Source organism: Pezoporus occidentalis, unplaced genomic scaffold, assembly GCF_034315485.1.
Source record: "Pezoporus occidentalis ecotype Australia unplaced genomic scaffold, CSIRO_AGI_Poc_V1 ctg142, whole genome shotgun sequence".
Taxonomy (NCBI): Eukaryota; Metazoa; Chordata; class Aves; order Psittaciformes; family Psittacidae; genus Pezoporus; species Pezoporus occidentalis.
This window is the reverse complement of record NW_026913230.1, coordinates 209,528-225,844: the sequence shown is the minus strand read 5'-3', so window position 1 is coordinate 225,844 and position 16,317 is coordinate 209,528. Positions and strand designations below refer to the sequence as shown.

The window sequence follows — 16,317 nt, the reverse complement described above, 5'->3', positions numbered from 1 at the left end:
GGCCTCCCACAGTGGCAAAATCCACAGTTTAGCTGAGTTGCATGAGAAGGTGCTTTGTCACCTGCCTTGTAACTTCATCAGGTACAGCTGAGAAGCAGTTGATGGTAATTTTCTTTAGTTGTTTTCCCTTTATAGAATCATAGAATAGTTAGGGTTGGAAAGGACCTTAAGATCATCCAGTTCCACCCCCCCTGCCATGGGCAGGGACACCTCACACTGAACCATGTCACCCAACCTTTGTCACTGTATAGGCTTATCCTTTCTTCTCAGTGGCCAAAGATGTCTCTTCAGTGTCCCATGGGTTTGTACCACTGCTGCCAGAGTTATTTCAGCCAAAATACTCCCCTGGAGTTACACCTGGGTGTAAGACACGGGGTAGAGTTCCCAGCCCATCCTGGCCATCCGTTTTGCTGGCAGTGGCTGTCTTCCAGGTAACAGATATGGCCCAGCACTCATTTCACACAGGCTGTGGACCATCCATTGCCTCCCTCCAGGTTAGAGACATAATGAAGGGTGTTAATTTCTGTTGCCAGGTCCCTAAAGCCATCCGATCCCTCTGCTCTTTCTACGCCACGTTAATCACGTCCTGCGGGGGCAGAGGATGTGAGCAGGGTGAGCTTTTCAAAGAAGTAAATTAAAACAAGAGGAGAAGCAACCGGACAGCGCTGGAGATGTGGGAGGATAATTTTAATTGAGTTTTGTGAGGTTTAGCCGTGCGGTTAATAGGGGCCACTGGAAGAGGGGTGGCTGTGTATGCTGAGCAGGGCGGCTCATCTTGGGCCCCTGGCAGTGGCGTTTTGGCAGGTCTGAGGATTTCTGCCCCTTGAGGAGCGAATCCTGTGGACAGAATAGGTCCTGTTCCTGCCCGAAGGCACTGGGCTCCCGCTCCCCTCCCCGCGCATCCCGCTGAGCCGGAGCTGCCCTCCGAAATGTCAGGGAGAGGAAGCAATCCTTGGCTTGTTAGTTTCTACAAGGAAATAAAACGCACAGATGGCTCGAGCATCCTCTATCTCAAAGGCAGGAAAAGGATTCTCCGGGCAGGAGCAGGCAGCCAACAAACCCGGAGCGATTCAGGGAATGGGGGACCAAACAAAGCGGTGTCTGGCCAGCAGCAGAAAGGGTGGGCCGAGGGGAAACGAGCTCTCTGATGTGCGGGAGCATCCCTCACCCGAGCAGACCAGCAAACAGCCGGCTCCCCTGGGGCCCGGGGAGGCTGCTGACAGCAGAGATCCTGGAAGAGGTCTGCAGGGTGGCCCCGGCTGACCCGCTGCCCCAGGCCGGACATGTGGCTACCTGACAGAGGCTAACTTTGGCTCAGGACGTAGCCTCTTGGGGAGGATGGAGTAGGGAGTGAGCACGGGGGGGTGTCAGGGAGAGGAAAGACGGCAGGAGACAGAAATGCAAACACGGGCTGACAGCATGGGGCAGGGGGAGGGGAGGAGGAAAAAGCAGGGTAAACCTGGCAGGATGGAGCAGGAAACCAGGCTGGAGTGAGGCAGGGCGATGGTGAGATAGTGCTTCCTGCGGGGGGAGAAAGGCAGACAGATAAACACTCCCAGACAGCGCTCCTTGACCCCTTTTAGGATGCTTTGGGATGACGGCACCATGGTGGCTGTGCCCATGCAGACCAGAGTCCCTAAAGCAGGTGGCAGCATGGTCGGGCATCACGTATAGCTGTGCTTGCTGCCTCAGGGCAGCTCATTTGTGACATACCCTCCTTTAAATCCCTGCCTAGAGGCGCCAAGGGACCAGGACGGAAGGATGCAAGGGTAACTTTGCTCCTCAGGACAGCCCAGCTCCCTTGAAAGTGTATTCTGCTTTCTGTCTGCTGATGAGACTGCCAGCCTGGAAAGTCCTAGAGCTCCTGCCTCCATACACCAACTTACCCAGAGGTGTCCTGGGGCAAATTAATGTCTTGTTATGCCTTTGGTGCTGGACAGGAGGGATCAGGCACCCAATAATGATGATCACCTCTGTGTTTGCGAGAGTTGGTTGAATTCTTGTAATTATTAGTGCCTTGTAGCCCTTGAATAATGACAGCTTGTTCTGGTTGAAGCAAAGGAGCACCTGATTTGGGAATATCCTCACCAAACGGGGAGGACACAGATCCACCACGCTTTTGATTTGGTGCGATTGAGGGCTTGGAGGTCCGTAGATTAAAATCTCTGGACAAGAGGAGTGTTGCCTCACCATTAGCATCACCCACCCTGAGAGGGGGAAAGGTGTTGCTCTGGGTCTGAATGAGCTCTTTGTGCCTGGGGTCAGTTGTGCAGCTGGGACAGTGATCAGTGATGCTGCAGTAGCACAACACAGGGTGCAGAGGGTCTGATGCTGCACAGAGGAGCACAGCCCCTGTGTTTAACCCTTTCTGGGACAGGTTTGAGGTGATGGTCAACCCTGAGTTGCAGAAAAAGGGCATCTTTCATGAATGCTATAACAGAAGGGACCTGCTTCCTTTGCCCTTGTGCGAATACATCATTTTGGGAGGATTTCCAGTTTTCTACCATTATAGGGTTTGATTTACTCATTGGTTACACCTCAGCCGGTTTCCATCTTGCCCACAGAGCCCTTTAGCACGCCACCTCTCTGTTTTTCCCCCAGCCTCACCATGAGCATGGGTGTCTCCTGGCCAGAACCTGCTCCATTGGAGTGAATTCCCACCATGGTTTGGAACTCACCCTGCCCGCTGTGAGGCTGGAGAGAAAACACCTGGTATTTCACCCCCACATTTGCTGGAGCCTGCCATTCATTTCTCAGCCTCGTGTGATATCTCACCTCTCTGCAAAACAAGCCTTCCTCCGTGCTGGCAAGCACCGGGAGGAGGAAGAGGAGGAGCTGACAGCCCTACGTCCAAATTCCCCCTGCTGCCCTGCCAGCTGCCTGCTCCTCGTATGACGTGACACTCACGCTTTGCCACTCCAGCCCACAGCTGGATGCTTGCCCTGTGCATGAGAAGGAGTCACTCCATGAGGGAACTTCACAGCCCTGTAGGTGGGAAGTTGGCCCGGCTCTGCCTCCAGCATGTGGACTTCCATGTGTCTGTGGGCAGCTGCAGGTCCTCCAGCACCAGGGCACTCGGTTACACCAGCACAGGGCAGGTGGGGAAGAGGGAGCTGGAGCAGGCAGGGAAGCTGGCTGGGGTTAGTTCCTGCAGGGCAATGATGCACGTGCAGTTTTACCAACAAATGCTGCTAATTTGGATAATCCCAAGGACTGGACAAACCTGCAAAGCTGGAGGAGAGGTCTGCAGAAAGGGCAGAGCAAAGTTTCTCCTCCCTGTCCCCCAGTACCAGCTATTGCTGCTGTTCTGCATCAGAAAGGGTCATTCAGTCCCCATTTCATCAATTGACAGTGAGGTACCAGAATTTTATTGCTGGCTCTCCAGGAGCAGTCTGTGCTCATGTAGTAGCTATGGTGTGTGATTGCAGGTCTAAGTGCATGCCTTGCCCTACTTGCAAGGGAAGGACCCCACCACTGGCGTTGCATCCTGCAGCCAAAGGTTTGGGCTGGGGGTAAAACCCAAGTGGAACAGGAGATGCTTTGGAAGATGGGTCACATTGGGCTATAAGGTAGTGCTGGGCCCTGAGCAATCCCAGGGCATTCGGAGTGCTGTTGAGCTCTGGCCAGGGACGGGTCAAAGGAGCTGCCTGAATCCTATGAGTCAGAAGAGACTCATCCATGGGCTTTGCATTGCACACTGGGGATGTGGGTAAATTCAGGGGCTCCATCCTGGATCCTCAGTCTGGGGATGCAATTACCTACCAGAAACCTGCCAGAAATCCCTTTTGTACAAAGTGTCCTGGAATCTCAAGTTCCTGCCTTGCTTTGTCAGGATGCTCATTGACTGGGAATTTTGCCTGGATGCCACAAAGTGGGGATGGGGAAGCAGAGTCAGGAAAGCTTTGTTATAGGAAAAGACACCTTTTTGTCCCTTCCAGCCTTTCTTTTGCCCCAGTACAGCACTGGGGCAGCCGGGCTGGGTTGGGCTGTGCATGCGAGGTGCAGGGAGACAAGCGGGAACGCCAGCCTCAGCAGTACCTGTGGTGGCAGGAGCGTGAGCCGTGCCGGTTAGCTGGGGACACGCGGCGGCCACGGCCAGAGCGATCCAGCCCAGCGCCGGGGAAGGAAGTCAGCGAGAAGGACAGAGTGTGAACAAAACCCTGTCCGGAAAGGCGCCCGTTAATCAGTCAGCGGGGCCGACTCAGCAGAGAGGGAGGGAAGGGGAAGCGGAGAGGGGCTGAGGTGGTGTGCGGGGGCTCGGAGTGAGGATCCGGTGCAGGGCTTCCTGCGGGTGGAAGCAGACGGAGAGTGGGAGCCGTGTTGTGCCATGCTATGCCTGCACCTTCACCCATGCCCAGCCTTCGCATGGGTTTCCAAACCCGCTGCTCACCGCAGCCGTGCTGCCTCCGACATAAATGCTTTGCAGTGATTTAACCATCTGCAGCCATTACAAGGGAAAACAGCCCCATGAGCGTGGAGAGGTGAGGTCAGGCACAAGGCTGGAGCCTGCAGGCTGCTGGGTCTCTGCAAGATGCCCCAGGGTGGAGAGCGCTTTCTAGGGTGAGCGTGGCTTCCCCAGCAGGCAGGGAGAGCCCTGGGATGTAGGACCCCAGCCCTACAGCCGTGCTTGGAGCTGCAGTGATTTCAGGGTGCAGAAAGAGGCAGAGGGGGATGGAGGAAATGGAACCAGCAGATATAAAGAGAAGGACCTGGGTGCAACCTGGCCCCTTGCAGAGCCGAGCGCCGAGAGATCAAGGCTAGGAAAAGCGCTGGGAAACGCACTCCTCTGAAAGTAGACAAGGTGTGAGTGGCTGTGGGATCCTGCTTCCTCTCGCCGCATCCCATCAATCCCCCTCTGTTTATTTTAATATCCCGCTGCCAACTTGCTTGGAAACCATCTTTTAAAAACAAAGCTCGCTGGGGCTGCTGCATGCCTTTTTAATTACACTAATGCTCTCCCTGTGCAAGGGCATGATTTGGTGTGTATGAGAGAGCGGGATCGGCTCGGAGTGCAGAGGAGATTGAGCATCACCAAGGTTGGAGGTGGGGAAGGAGGGACTCGGAGGAGAGGAGGCGCTCCATGCTCTGGAGACATCTCCCTCGCACCCTGGGATTTGCTGGAGACACAAACCATCTGTATGTCAGTTAGCAGAGATTTAACGGCCAAACTCAGCACCAAGTTCAGTGCTGGGGAGAGTGAGAGAGCCATAGCAGGACACACGGTCCCCTGGGGATGGGAAGGACAGGGGGAGCAATGGGGTGGATCCATCTGGCAAGCACAGAGAGGGATGAAGAACTTTTGAGGGGGATAAAGCTGACGGCCTTGAAGATGCTTCTGCAGGCTGGGAATGGCTCTTTGCATCCCTTTGCCTGTTTTAGATGCCGTAGGTGCCTGTGGACATCAGCATCCTGAGATGAGTGTGGGACGTCAGGGTGAGCAGTGGGTCCCCAGCACGATCCCGTGCCTGATGCGGGGAGTCCCTGAAGCTCCCGGCAGTCCGGGGCTGGTGAGGAGGCTGGACAGCCACAAGAGCCATCCCATCCCTGCGCCGCGGTGCTTTCGGAGGGAGCAGTGGCTCCTTTTCCTGTTGTACTCGCGGAGGGCCACGGACAGGATGCATCTGCAGGAATCCCACAGCCTCAACCTGCACAGATCGTACTTTTCCTTTCTTCCCCTCCACCCCCTGGCGTTGTTTGCTAACAGGTCACCGTGCAGCACGTGAAGGGGGGCAGGGGGTTATTTCTGCAGCCATCCTGCTCCCTCTGAGCCCAGCGGTGGGGCAGATGCAGCGCACAGCATCACCCAATAGGCTCCTGTCACCTTGGACAGCTTATTTAGTGGTTCAGGCAAGGGGTGAAAAACTCTTGGTTTTAAGACTCAACTTGGTTCCAATCACAGCCAGCCCCAGATATTGCTGTACCAGGGTTTTGGGATTAGCTTTCTTCTTGCTGCCCCCAGAGCACTGATGGGATGAGAGGGTCTGTTGTCCCAGCCAGCCCCATGGCATGCCATATCCTTTGCATTTTGGGCTGAGCACCATGGAGGTGCAGGCATTGCTGCTTGCTGGGGAGATGGATTGGCAGGCTGTGGCCATCTGGAGAGCAGTGTTTGCACTGGGATAAGCATGTCCAGCATTAATAGGAAATGCAGCTTAGCGGTCAGATTCCTTTCCCCCCCCTTTTTTTAATAAACCTCGTTACATTTTGAAGGGATTTTACCAAAAATGTGGTCATTTATTTGCACAGCCCCGGGGCACATTTTTGTGTGTGACATTTGACGTCCCCTCCCTTGGAGAAGGGGAGGTTGGAGGCATGAGGCAGGGTTAGGTCCTCCACGGGGGCTGAACGCCGGTTCCAGAGGCCATGGTGACGCCAGCCAGCGTGTGCTGAATGGTGACCGACGGCTGCTGTTGTCACTGGGAGAGGGGTGTCTGCAGGACAGGCTGTGGGGAGCAGGACCCACACCCAGGCTGAGGTGGGCTGGGGCTGATGCCGCCTCACATGGGTGATGGAAGAGGAGGCAGGAGGTGGCGGGGGGGATGGCTGTCACCCCGCCGTTGCCATGGGGGCAGCCATGGGGACACCTCCTCGGAGCCGCGCGCAGGCGGGAAGGAAGTGGAGAACAATCGGGGAGAACAAGGCCGGCGGCCCTGGGCTGGCGGTGCCGCTCCGCACGTCCCTGCTCCGCCGCAGGGTCCCACTCTGCAGCCTCTCCTGATGGCGCTGGACCCCGGCACCTCGGCTTCGCCATGGGCATCTCAGAGACCGCGTGTCAGAGGGGCTGGTGGCCATTGGCGTCTCCTGGTTTCACCATGGAGACACATTCACGGTGTGGCTCTGCCATAGGGATTCCAAGGGCTGCGGTCCTCAGGCCATGGTTTTGGAGGAGAGGTGTCACACAGCGTTCCTGCCGCTGGCGATCTGTCGCATCTCCCCGTCACATCCCTGATACATGGGTTTGAGTGTTACGGGGGAAGGAGACAGAGACGCACACAACGTGGTCGCAAAAACCTGGTGTTTCTATAGAGAATCGAGTTACCAACGTATTTTTGCGTTCTTTTCTTCCTTAGCATTAACATCCACCTGAGTCACAGCTTCACATTTCACAACGTTGATGTTTTTTTTCTATTTCGGGTTAGTTTGCTTGCTTGTTTTTGCAGTCACTGAGATTTCTCTTTTGAATTATCTCACATCTCCAGGAGCTGGAGTTTTAAGATAACGATCACACAGTAATGACAGTCGGTAACACTGCTAATGAAAAACAAGGGGTATGTCTCTGAGGGTAACCGGTACTTCGAGATGTTTTGTCCATGAGGAGCTCGCTTAGGGTGCATGTCTGGCATGCCGGAGATGCAAGCATTGGAGAAGTAGGACTCTCCCAGACAAAGCTGGAAGAACAGTGTGATAATGTTTAACTGCCTGTCCTTGAGCCTGGATAACTTCACCCCTGGAATGCCTATCCAGCTTTGGTGGAGGGAAGGGGGCTGCTGTAATCCCCAGAGGCTTGGTCCTGTATCTCAGAGTGCCCAGCAGCAGAAGGGCATTCAGTAAATCACTGCCAGCTTCTGAGAGCACCTCTGTACAAATGCAAGAGTTTTGCATTTGTGGTATCTGGGCACCCTGATTTAGCCCTCTAATTACAGAAAACTACATGTGTATAGAAAAATCTCCTTCCAGACTGCCTCCAGTTAACAGATAAGAACATTTCAGAGGCCTATTCCAAATGAGCTCAATCTCAGTCACCTGGTGAGGAATGGCCACACCTGAATTCCCTGATTTCTGGTCTGCCATTCTTTTTCTGTCCCTCATCTGTGCTAGTCTGCCTGTCTGAGCCCAAGAACTGTCTGGCTCTGGGGCTGTTGTTGAAGAGCTGCTCACTGGAGCCAGAGAGGCTGCAAATGAACCACTTGCGGCTCAATGAGCCAGCATTAAACTGTCTTTTAGGAGCAGACTCCTATGAGCTGCTTCCTTCAAGAGGCCCATGATGCCAGGCTAGCTGCTGCTTACAGTGGTGGGTCAGGACTAAAAGATGTCTGCATCATCCCCTCTCTCCTTTCTCTCCACAGATCTGGTGAGCAGCTATTCTATGACCCCCCCTACTCTTAGCATCACTGAGGAGGAGCACATCATCAACGCCAAGGATACGCTGACCATCACCTGCAGGTAAGGCACAAGCAAGCGTGGCCCTGCCTGGACTGCTCCTACCTGGTGAGTGCTGGAGGACCAGGCAAGGAGAGCCCACCAGGGACACCCTGACTGCAGTACACCTGCAAATCAGCACAGCTGACTGGAAACCCTCCACGTTCACCAAGTGTGAATTCATCTAATTAATTAATTGAAGAAGCTGAAGATGTCTCAGGGGAGATGGTGGTAACCTCTGCTGTAGTCTTGCAGGCAGAAGGAAGACACAGAAACATTTGTATGATCTGGTAGCTCCCTTGTAAGCTCTTTGGGGAAACTGGCCTTCCTGACTCCCCTTGTCTTTCTGATGTTGCTTATTCTCAGGTCTTCAGGGGCCGCAGTTCTGGTTTTTAAATCTGGCAGGTTATTTGCAGGCACATTGAGAAACGTCCATGGGAGAAGGCAAGAATGTACTCAGTGGTGGCTGTGAGAGGCTTCCAGCTTTTCTAGGAAGCTGGGATTTCATGCTCTGCCTCGTACACATGGGGGTGAAGAGAAGTCCCAGTGAGGCCAGGTGAATAACTGTGAGAAGAGCTGGAGCATCTCCGGTTGTTCTGGAGATGTGGCTCTGAGAAGGTGATGCGCCTGAACTGATTTATCCCATGCTGGGACACTTGGCTGTGCGTGTTTTCAGCACTGCCCCCTATCCTGGAGAACTGATCAAGATCAGTTTTCCTGTCAAACCTGGAGTTTCCCTTCAGCAGTTGAAAGCAGATCCATGCCCAGGATCTGAGTGCTAGGGGCCAGTGGGGATATAAATTCAGCGTGGGCCTCAAATGGGTGTTCCTCAGTGTTATATATAACCATGGAGCAATTACTGCAAGCACTTGGCTGGCATTGTGTTCATGTCTTGTCACAAACATATTTAACTTTTCCTGGAACAGATGGCATTGCTTTTACTTTGTGAATCAGTTCATAGCCAGGGGAGAGGGACAGAGGAAAGGCTGTTGATGGTCATACTGAATGGATCTCACTCGGTCTGGGAAGATAAGTGGTTGTGGGTTTGTTTGTATGGTGACCTGAGGAGTCATGGTGTGTGCTGGGTTGTAGGAAGTGCATGAGCTGGAGAACTGTGGTCAGCCATGTAGCTGCTGCGGGGGCATAAAGGAAAGAGTCTGGGGGCTCCAGTGCTCTACTGTGGCAGCATCCACGGTTGACACTGGAACTGACACTCTCTGTTAAAACCTTGGAATAGGGGAGATTCAGTGAAATTATTCTGAATGAGCTTATAATCAGACCAGACCCTTTCTCAGCAGTGGGCCAGGGAGGGACACAGAAAGTGTTTTCAAGGCCGTATTGCTCACAGATTGAGCCAAAGCTAAAGGACATCCTGAAGTTGAGTTGTGGTTAAAGACAGTATCTTCTGCACTCAAGCAAGAGCATATCTGTTTAACACCATGAAAAGTGGAAAGCCTTTCTTTGCAGGTAACCCTCCTGGACTGTGGACAAGGCTGCCCTTACCTTGTGCACTTTTTAGGTATCAATTAATATGAAGGAGAATCACATGAAGTGGAAAACAAAATCTTATTTCCAGTGCAGACTGTCCATGGCCTGCATCGTGCAAGCTACAGAGTCAAGTGGGAACAAACTCCTTGTTTCCTGCTGCAGTGACAAGGTTCATCCTTCAGGCTCACAGCACACTGGCATGGACACAGCTGAGATAAGGAAGAGCCCTACTCCTGGCTCCAAGTGCAGTGCAGGACTAAACAGGCCAGCCAGAGAGCTGCAGGACCACCTGCAAATAGTACTAAAACCCATGCACTCTCTGCTCATGTTGGCCCCTGGCTGCCCCTCACTCCTGCATCCTGCTGTACCAGCCGTCCTCCTTGCAGGCTGTGCAGTGTCCTTCACACCATCTGCAGGTCTCAGCATCTCCTGTATGGCTCAGAGGTTCCCCTTCTCCTTCTGAGCTCTCAAGCCCATGTTTGTCTAATGCCTTGAGGAGAGGACTTTGACTGCAGGACACTATTATTTCGCTTGAATGAAAAGTAAATCTTTCCTGGTCCCTGGATCTCTGATTACACCCAGCTGCTTCTCCAACCTCTTGTCTTGACCATGGCCCACCCTGGGAGGACCTGACTTGTGTTAATGGGAGCTGAAGGCAAAAACATGCAGACCACCAAGAGAACAGGCAAAGGAGAGGGTGGTGGGGCAGGGTAGGGCAGAAACAAATATGAAATCAAATCCAGGATCCAGGGATTTCCTGCTGAGCATCATGCTGGAGGTGCCTTCAGTTTGACCCTGGTCTTCCCTTGAGAGCAATGTCCTCTGGCTGCTCTTCAAGCTGCCCTGGAGCCAGGAGTATGAGCCTGCTTGAAGCAGTGCTGCAGCAGAAAGCCGAGCTCAAAACCCACCGTGTGAGACTCCCTGGAGACCTTTCAAGCTTTACCCACTGAGCGTGAGAGTCCCGCAGCCAACTGCACTCTCAGGATCCCTTGCAGCAGCCTGGATCTCACACACCCACAGCTCTGCAGCCCACCTAGCATCATCAGTGACCAGAGTCCATGCCAGGCCATGGGATAAGCAATGCTTCTGGAGCTGGGCATGCTTAGCAGAGACACAAAGGCACAGCACGCCACAAGGAGCCACCAGATGCTGGGGCTGTGCTTTTGCAGATGGCATCACACACAGGCATGTTCCCTTGGCACCCAACACAGTGCACTCTTGAGAGGCCCACACAGAGCAGGGGACGGGTGCAGGAGCATTCCCCAAAATACAGATCATGCCAGGGCTGGCTGGGAGCCCCGGTGATGTTTTGATCTAAGCATGTGTCAGAGCAGGGCAAAGGGGCTGATGCCCACATGGACAGTGCATCTTTTATTAGCTCCCATCCTGAGAAGGGAGGAAAGAATATTGTGAATCTCTGCATTCATGCCCTCGGCAGCCTGTGCTGGGGAAAAGCAGAGAGCTTGTGCTGTTACAGCTCATGAATATTGGAGCAGAGCCCACAGGATCCAGCTGCACGACAGCAGGAACCTCCAGAGGGATCAACTTGGTCCTGGCTGTGCCATCCTCATCCCACCTCATCCCATCCTGCAGGTTCTGGACATCCAGGTGGGGAGGGAGACATGGTATTTACAGAAAGAAGGGCAAGGTTGTCCTTTGCTGCCCAGTGGCTTATTAATAGAGCTGGTTCACAGATGCACAAACCTGACTCTGGCAGAGAGGAAGTCTTTGACCCCAGAGCCCTCTTGGCTCCTATGGAGGAAACGGGCGTTGTGGCGGGGCTGAAACAGCCTGAGGATAAGGCAATGCCCCACTGTGACTGCTCCGGAGCAGCGTCCGGGGGCACACACCACCTGCTGCTTTTTCCTACATGTGTGTGACTGCTGCTGTGAACATCCTCTGCGGTGCTGAGGGGGGATCTGTCTTATCCCAGGTAAGCCACAAAACCAAGCCTTGCCCATCACAGCACGCTTGTGAGCTTCAAAGAGGATTGAAGGAAAGTGGTGCCAATTGCAACATCTCCCTTGAAGAGCATCTGTCCTGAAAATATTTAGGAAAACAGCTGTGGAGAAGCCCACAATGCATCTGTTTCCAGCTGGCTTCAGCAGGCTCCATCACCCAGCAGCACATTATCGGAGCTGAAGGAAAACAACTTGGGAATAAATCTCTGAACGTGACAGGAGGGAGGAAACCATCCAAAACTGCTGCCTGGACCTTCCCTCAAATGCAGAGGGTAGATTTGGAAACAAACCCAAGTGAGTCTGGCCTGTCATCCTCCCTGTCTCCTTCTGGTCCTCTTAAGCACACCATTGAGGTTAACTTGGACTCACACTAACGCCTACACCTTCTGTGTCCCCACTGGCTCTGGTTGAGCAGCACATGATCAAGGAATGCCTTGGTTTTGAGCTGCCCGCAGGCTGGTCTGCAAGTCTGTTTGTACTGGCCCATCCGTGTTTAGACAAATATGTGTCACTCAGTTAGTGCAAGCCTTGATGGTTAATAAAACAAGTGGATCTGATAATGTGTGAAAATCCCAGAGGGTAAACAAACAGAAAGCGGAAACGCTGGAGACTTGTACAATTACCCTGCTCCTCGTGGAGAGCCAAAAATGCCTGAGCAACCGCAAAGGGCTTTGGGGCTCCTTTGTGCAGTTGGGGTGTGAAGCGCTCGGGTCTGGGTTGAGAGAGGGGCCAGCCCCATGGTCTGTGCTTGGTGCACCGGAGCCATGGGCACAGCAGCAATGGGCATGGCAGAGGCCACTGGTTGATCAGGTTTATTTGTATTTTCCCTGTGCATGCATAGGATGGGGAAACTCAAAATTCAAGTGCTTTATTTTGATTGAAGTGCTTGTGAAAAGGCTACTTTGGAAAAGCCTGCCTGCGATCCATGGCCACAAGCCACCAGAGCTGTGCTTCCAGTCCTGCCTCAGGCACTGACGGCATTTTTGGTGAAGGCAGAAGTCTGAGCTGGGTCAAAGGGGCTGCACGGCTGTCCCCAGGGGCATGTCACTGCCTCCGGAGCCTTTATGCCTGGTGATGTGGGGAGAGTGCAGCACAGCATCTCCAAACTCAGCCACAGCGAGCAGGACAGCAAGGTCTGCAGGAAGATAAATCAGCTGCTGAAGACAAACACAAAGGGGCAAGTCTTTCCCTGTGCTTGGACAGGAATCCTGTCCTCTTGCATATGAGCCATTTGCCCTCCAATAGGACCTCATCTCACTTCCTTCTTGCTGTCTGCATCCAGCTATTGGTGATGGCCATGATCTGGCTGTGCTCAGAAGCATCTGCCCACAGAGCTGCCCTAGCAGAGATACTGCATGTGCCTATTCCCAGCTTGCATAGTAGATGAACCCAGTTTCCCCTGGTAGAGGAAGCGGTGCTGACAAAGGGCCATTCTCATCCCCCAGCTGTCTCTTTCGAGGTCTTCTTTTTTCCCCCCTTCTTTTGCACATTCTTAAGTGACTTTCAGATTTACTGGCAAACTTTCAAGTGGAGACTCGGCCTTCCTCTGAAAGGGGCTCTGATTTCACAGAAGGAAACTTCCAGCATGGAATAAAAGCTTGTTTTGTTTGTAGTAAAGTGCAGCTACAGCAAGCTATGGTGGCACGTGTGTGCGTACATGTGCATATGCAAGCTTCCCGCTTGGGAGATCCTCAGTTATATATAAATAGACACGTGCACGCTCTGCCTGGGGGTTTCTTGCAGTTCCTGGACTTCTCTGTTTGTCTTTGGGCTGCTGGTGAACAGGGTCTGTGGTTATGGAGAGGTGTCCACAGTGCAGTGTCTCAGCAGACTGGAAAGAAATTGGGAAGGGGTAGCAGGGTGCTGTGCAGAGCAAGAGATCCCCCTTCCAAAGCAGCAGGGAAGGAAGCAGTCATCTGAGCCTCCCTTGTTTTTACCTTGAGGTCTTTTATCCCCGACTCCCTCCTGCTTTTCTCCTTCCCATTTTCTTTCCAGTCTGCTCTCCTTCCCTCATTCTCCTTCCCACTCCATTCATCACAGCATGAGCTCCAGCCAGCAGCTACGCTGAGCCAAGGGAACTCATCACATCCATGTGTTTTCTTAATAGCTCTGGACCCTTTTAATAATGAGAGGGAATAGAGAATAAATGGAGCCTTTCCCTCAGGGCTCTATGTGGCTTCTTGTTCTGGCATCAATACCAGCAGGACAAACTCATGGGAGCAGGAGTCCTGCTTGTGAGTGGGTTGATATCTTACAGCTTAGCATGGCCAGAGAGGTGGCCTGGGGAAGGGATGAGCCTCTGCTTCCTCAGCAAGCAGACTAGTGAACCTGCTTGTGTCTGTTCCTCTCCTTGGGGGATGGCCATGTCTCAGCCCAAGAGATGTGTGTGGAGTCACAGGGCAGTTAAACCCTCACTGCATTCGCCCTGCTCGGCCCAAAGCTAACTCTCCTCTTTGCCCACGTTTAGAGGCCAGCACCCCTTGGAGTGGTCGTGGCCTGGAGGCAACGTGGACCCTGCTGGGAAGGAGAAGGAGACCGAGTTGGTGGCCTCAGCAGCCCCCAGCAGCAGCCGGGCAATCCGAGAACAAGACTGCGAGGGCACCGGCACGAAGCCATACTGCAAAGTCCTGGTGCTGACGGAGACCCAGGCGAACGACACGGGTTACTACCGCTGCTACTACAAGTACATTGATGCCAAAATCGAGGGCACCACAGCGGTCAGCACCTACGTGTTTGTGAGAGGTAAGGGCCACCCGTCCATGTGCACCTTCAGCTGAGGGGCAGTCTGTGCAGCAGCATCATAGCAGGAAAAGCCCAAAGTGCACCCCAGACTCCCAGGACAGAGGGTGGTTGCTGCAGGCTCAGGGATGGGGACAGGGGGTGGTGGTTCCCTGCACTTTGAGGGAGTCAATATCCGTCCGTGGCAGCAGTGCCTGGGATTCAATTACATCCCGGCCGGGGGGCATCGCTCCAGCCAGGCTGGAATGCAGGAATTTAAGGAGTGAAAGCCAGGCCTCAGGGATGCTTCACCGCTAAAAAAAGCACCAGCGTTAGCTTCTGGGCAGCTGGGGCTCTCTGAGGTGCTGGCGGCTAGGGATGATAATGTTCCATGAAGCTGAGACAGAGGCAGAGGAGCAGTGGTACAAACATGCCATGTGCAGCCTTCTCCTGTCCCCAAGCTCTATGGCCCTGGAGCCACTCCACAGTGGCAGATTTGGATGCTCCTCTCCACCCAGTAGAGGGGCTGCTTGCACAGGCAGCATTATGAGAGGTGTTTTGGAGGAGAAGGGCTATCCACCAGGCTTGGAGCTGGAACCTCAGCTCAGCAAGTGGCTGAGGGGCCAATACTCAGCTTCTCAATGACCCAAGGTCTCCCCCTCTGCTGTCTCCCCTGCGGCTCGCAGCATGCTCCAGCAAGATAAATGAGGGCTGTCCCCTGGAAACAGTTGGCTGAGCTATTTCTCTTTCCACCCCCATTTATTAGTTGGTGCAGTTGTCATGAGCCAGGCAGGTCATGACATACAAGATGCATTTTTGAGAAGTCCCAGGGCAAAGCCAGATTTGCCTCTGCAGCTATGCAGAGAAAAATGCAAGGGCAAATGAGAAAAGTTGGGCAGCTGCTGGAGAGGAATGGAGATCTGTTTGGGCAATTGCATCCACTTCTGTGGGCTCTGCTGCCCATCCTAAAACAGGACAGAACTTCCCTGGATCCCAGACATGTTGTGGGGAGATGTCTGTGAGCTGGACAGGGGTGCTCAGGCACTCTAGGGTATTAGGATGGAGGCAGAAGGCTTCTTAACACACGCTTAAAATAAGTACAACCCAACAAGCTTACATGCAGGGAGTGCTTTTGCAGGAGCCTGATTTTCTTTGTGATCCAGCAAATGCCACTTTGCCCCCTTGTCCAACTTCTCACTCCCAGCCTCATGTGCAGCTCAGTAATGGCTCTCCTGTTTACGAGAGAGCAGCCAGTATGCACGTGCAGTGTAGCTTAGGGGCAATAAATCCCACACTGTTGGGGCCCATGGGACTCTCAGTGCCTGTGGACAGCCTGTGTGCAACAGATCCAGCCAACACCTCGCAGTGTTGCTGTGCACATGGCTGCACTCATTACAATCAGGCTCTGCCCTGTTAGGGCTATCAAGCATCCAGGAAACCTCAGAATCTGCCTTTCCAGACAGGACAAGCTTCCAGGCAGGAGAAGGGACATGTCAGGAAAACCCAGGCATACAGTAACCACAGCCATTGCAGAACATCCAGATAAAGCCCTGCCTGTTCCTGCTGAACTGGGCTGCAATGTGAAACTGTCCCTCGAGAACTTGGAAGGGCTGATGTAAGTGTTGGGGATGTTTGGAGACAGCATGGTCAGACCACAGGTTTATCCATCAACCTCATTTCTCATGTTAAGAGCTTGGTGGAATTGCCAGGAACCAGAATATCTGTGCTTGGCTGGAAAAATGGGTTCTTCTGCATTTTACCTGCAGCTCAGTTCTCAAATGAATTCTCCACACATATGTCTCATTTCCCATGTGTCCGGTTAGGTGTGTATTTTATTACAGCTACAGATAGCGCTCTAAACATACAGAATGCCTCTTCAGGGTAGAATAAGATGTGTACAGCCCCCATCTCATAAAGCTTAGCATATATTAATGAAGAAGATGCTAAATTATTCCCATCCGACCCATTAAGACAGCCTAATAGAAAATATGTGATGTGGTCAGAGAGGGGA

At 53.2% G+C, this 16,317-nt stretch overlaps 1 protein-coding gene across 3 annotated transcripts in view; it reads left to right on the top strand.

Moving 5' to 3' along the window:
• The window catches only part of FLT4 (fms related receptor tyrosine kinase 4), a 56,308-nt gene that overhangs the window by 12,624 nt on the left and 27,367 nt on the right, over window positions 1–16,317 (top strand). For all 3 annotated transcript variants that reach the window (XM_062609887.1, XM_062609886.1, XM_062609888.1), the window contains exons 2-3: window positions 8,067–8,163; window positions 14,056–14,330. In XM_062609887.1, coding sequence (XP_062465871.1) covers window positions 8,067–8,163; window positions 14,056–14,330 — 372 coding nt within the window. The remainder of the gene's footprint in view (window positions 1–8,066; window positions 8,164–14,055; window positions 14,331–16,317) is intronic.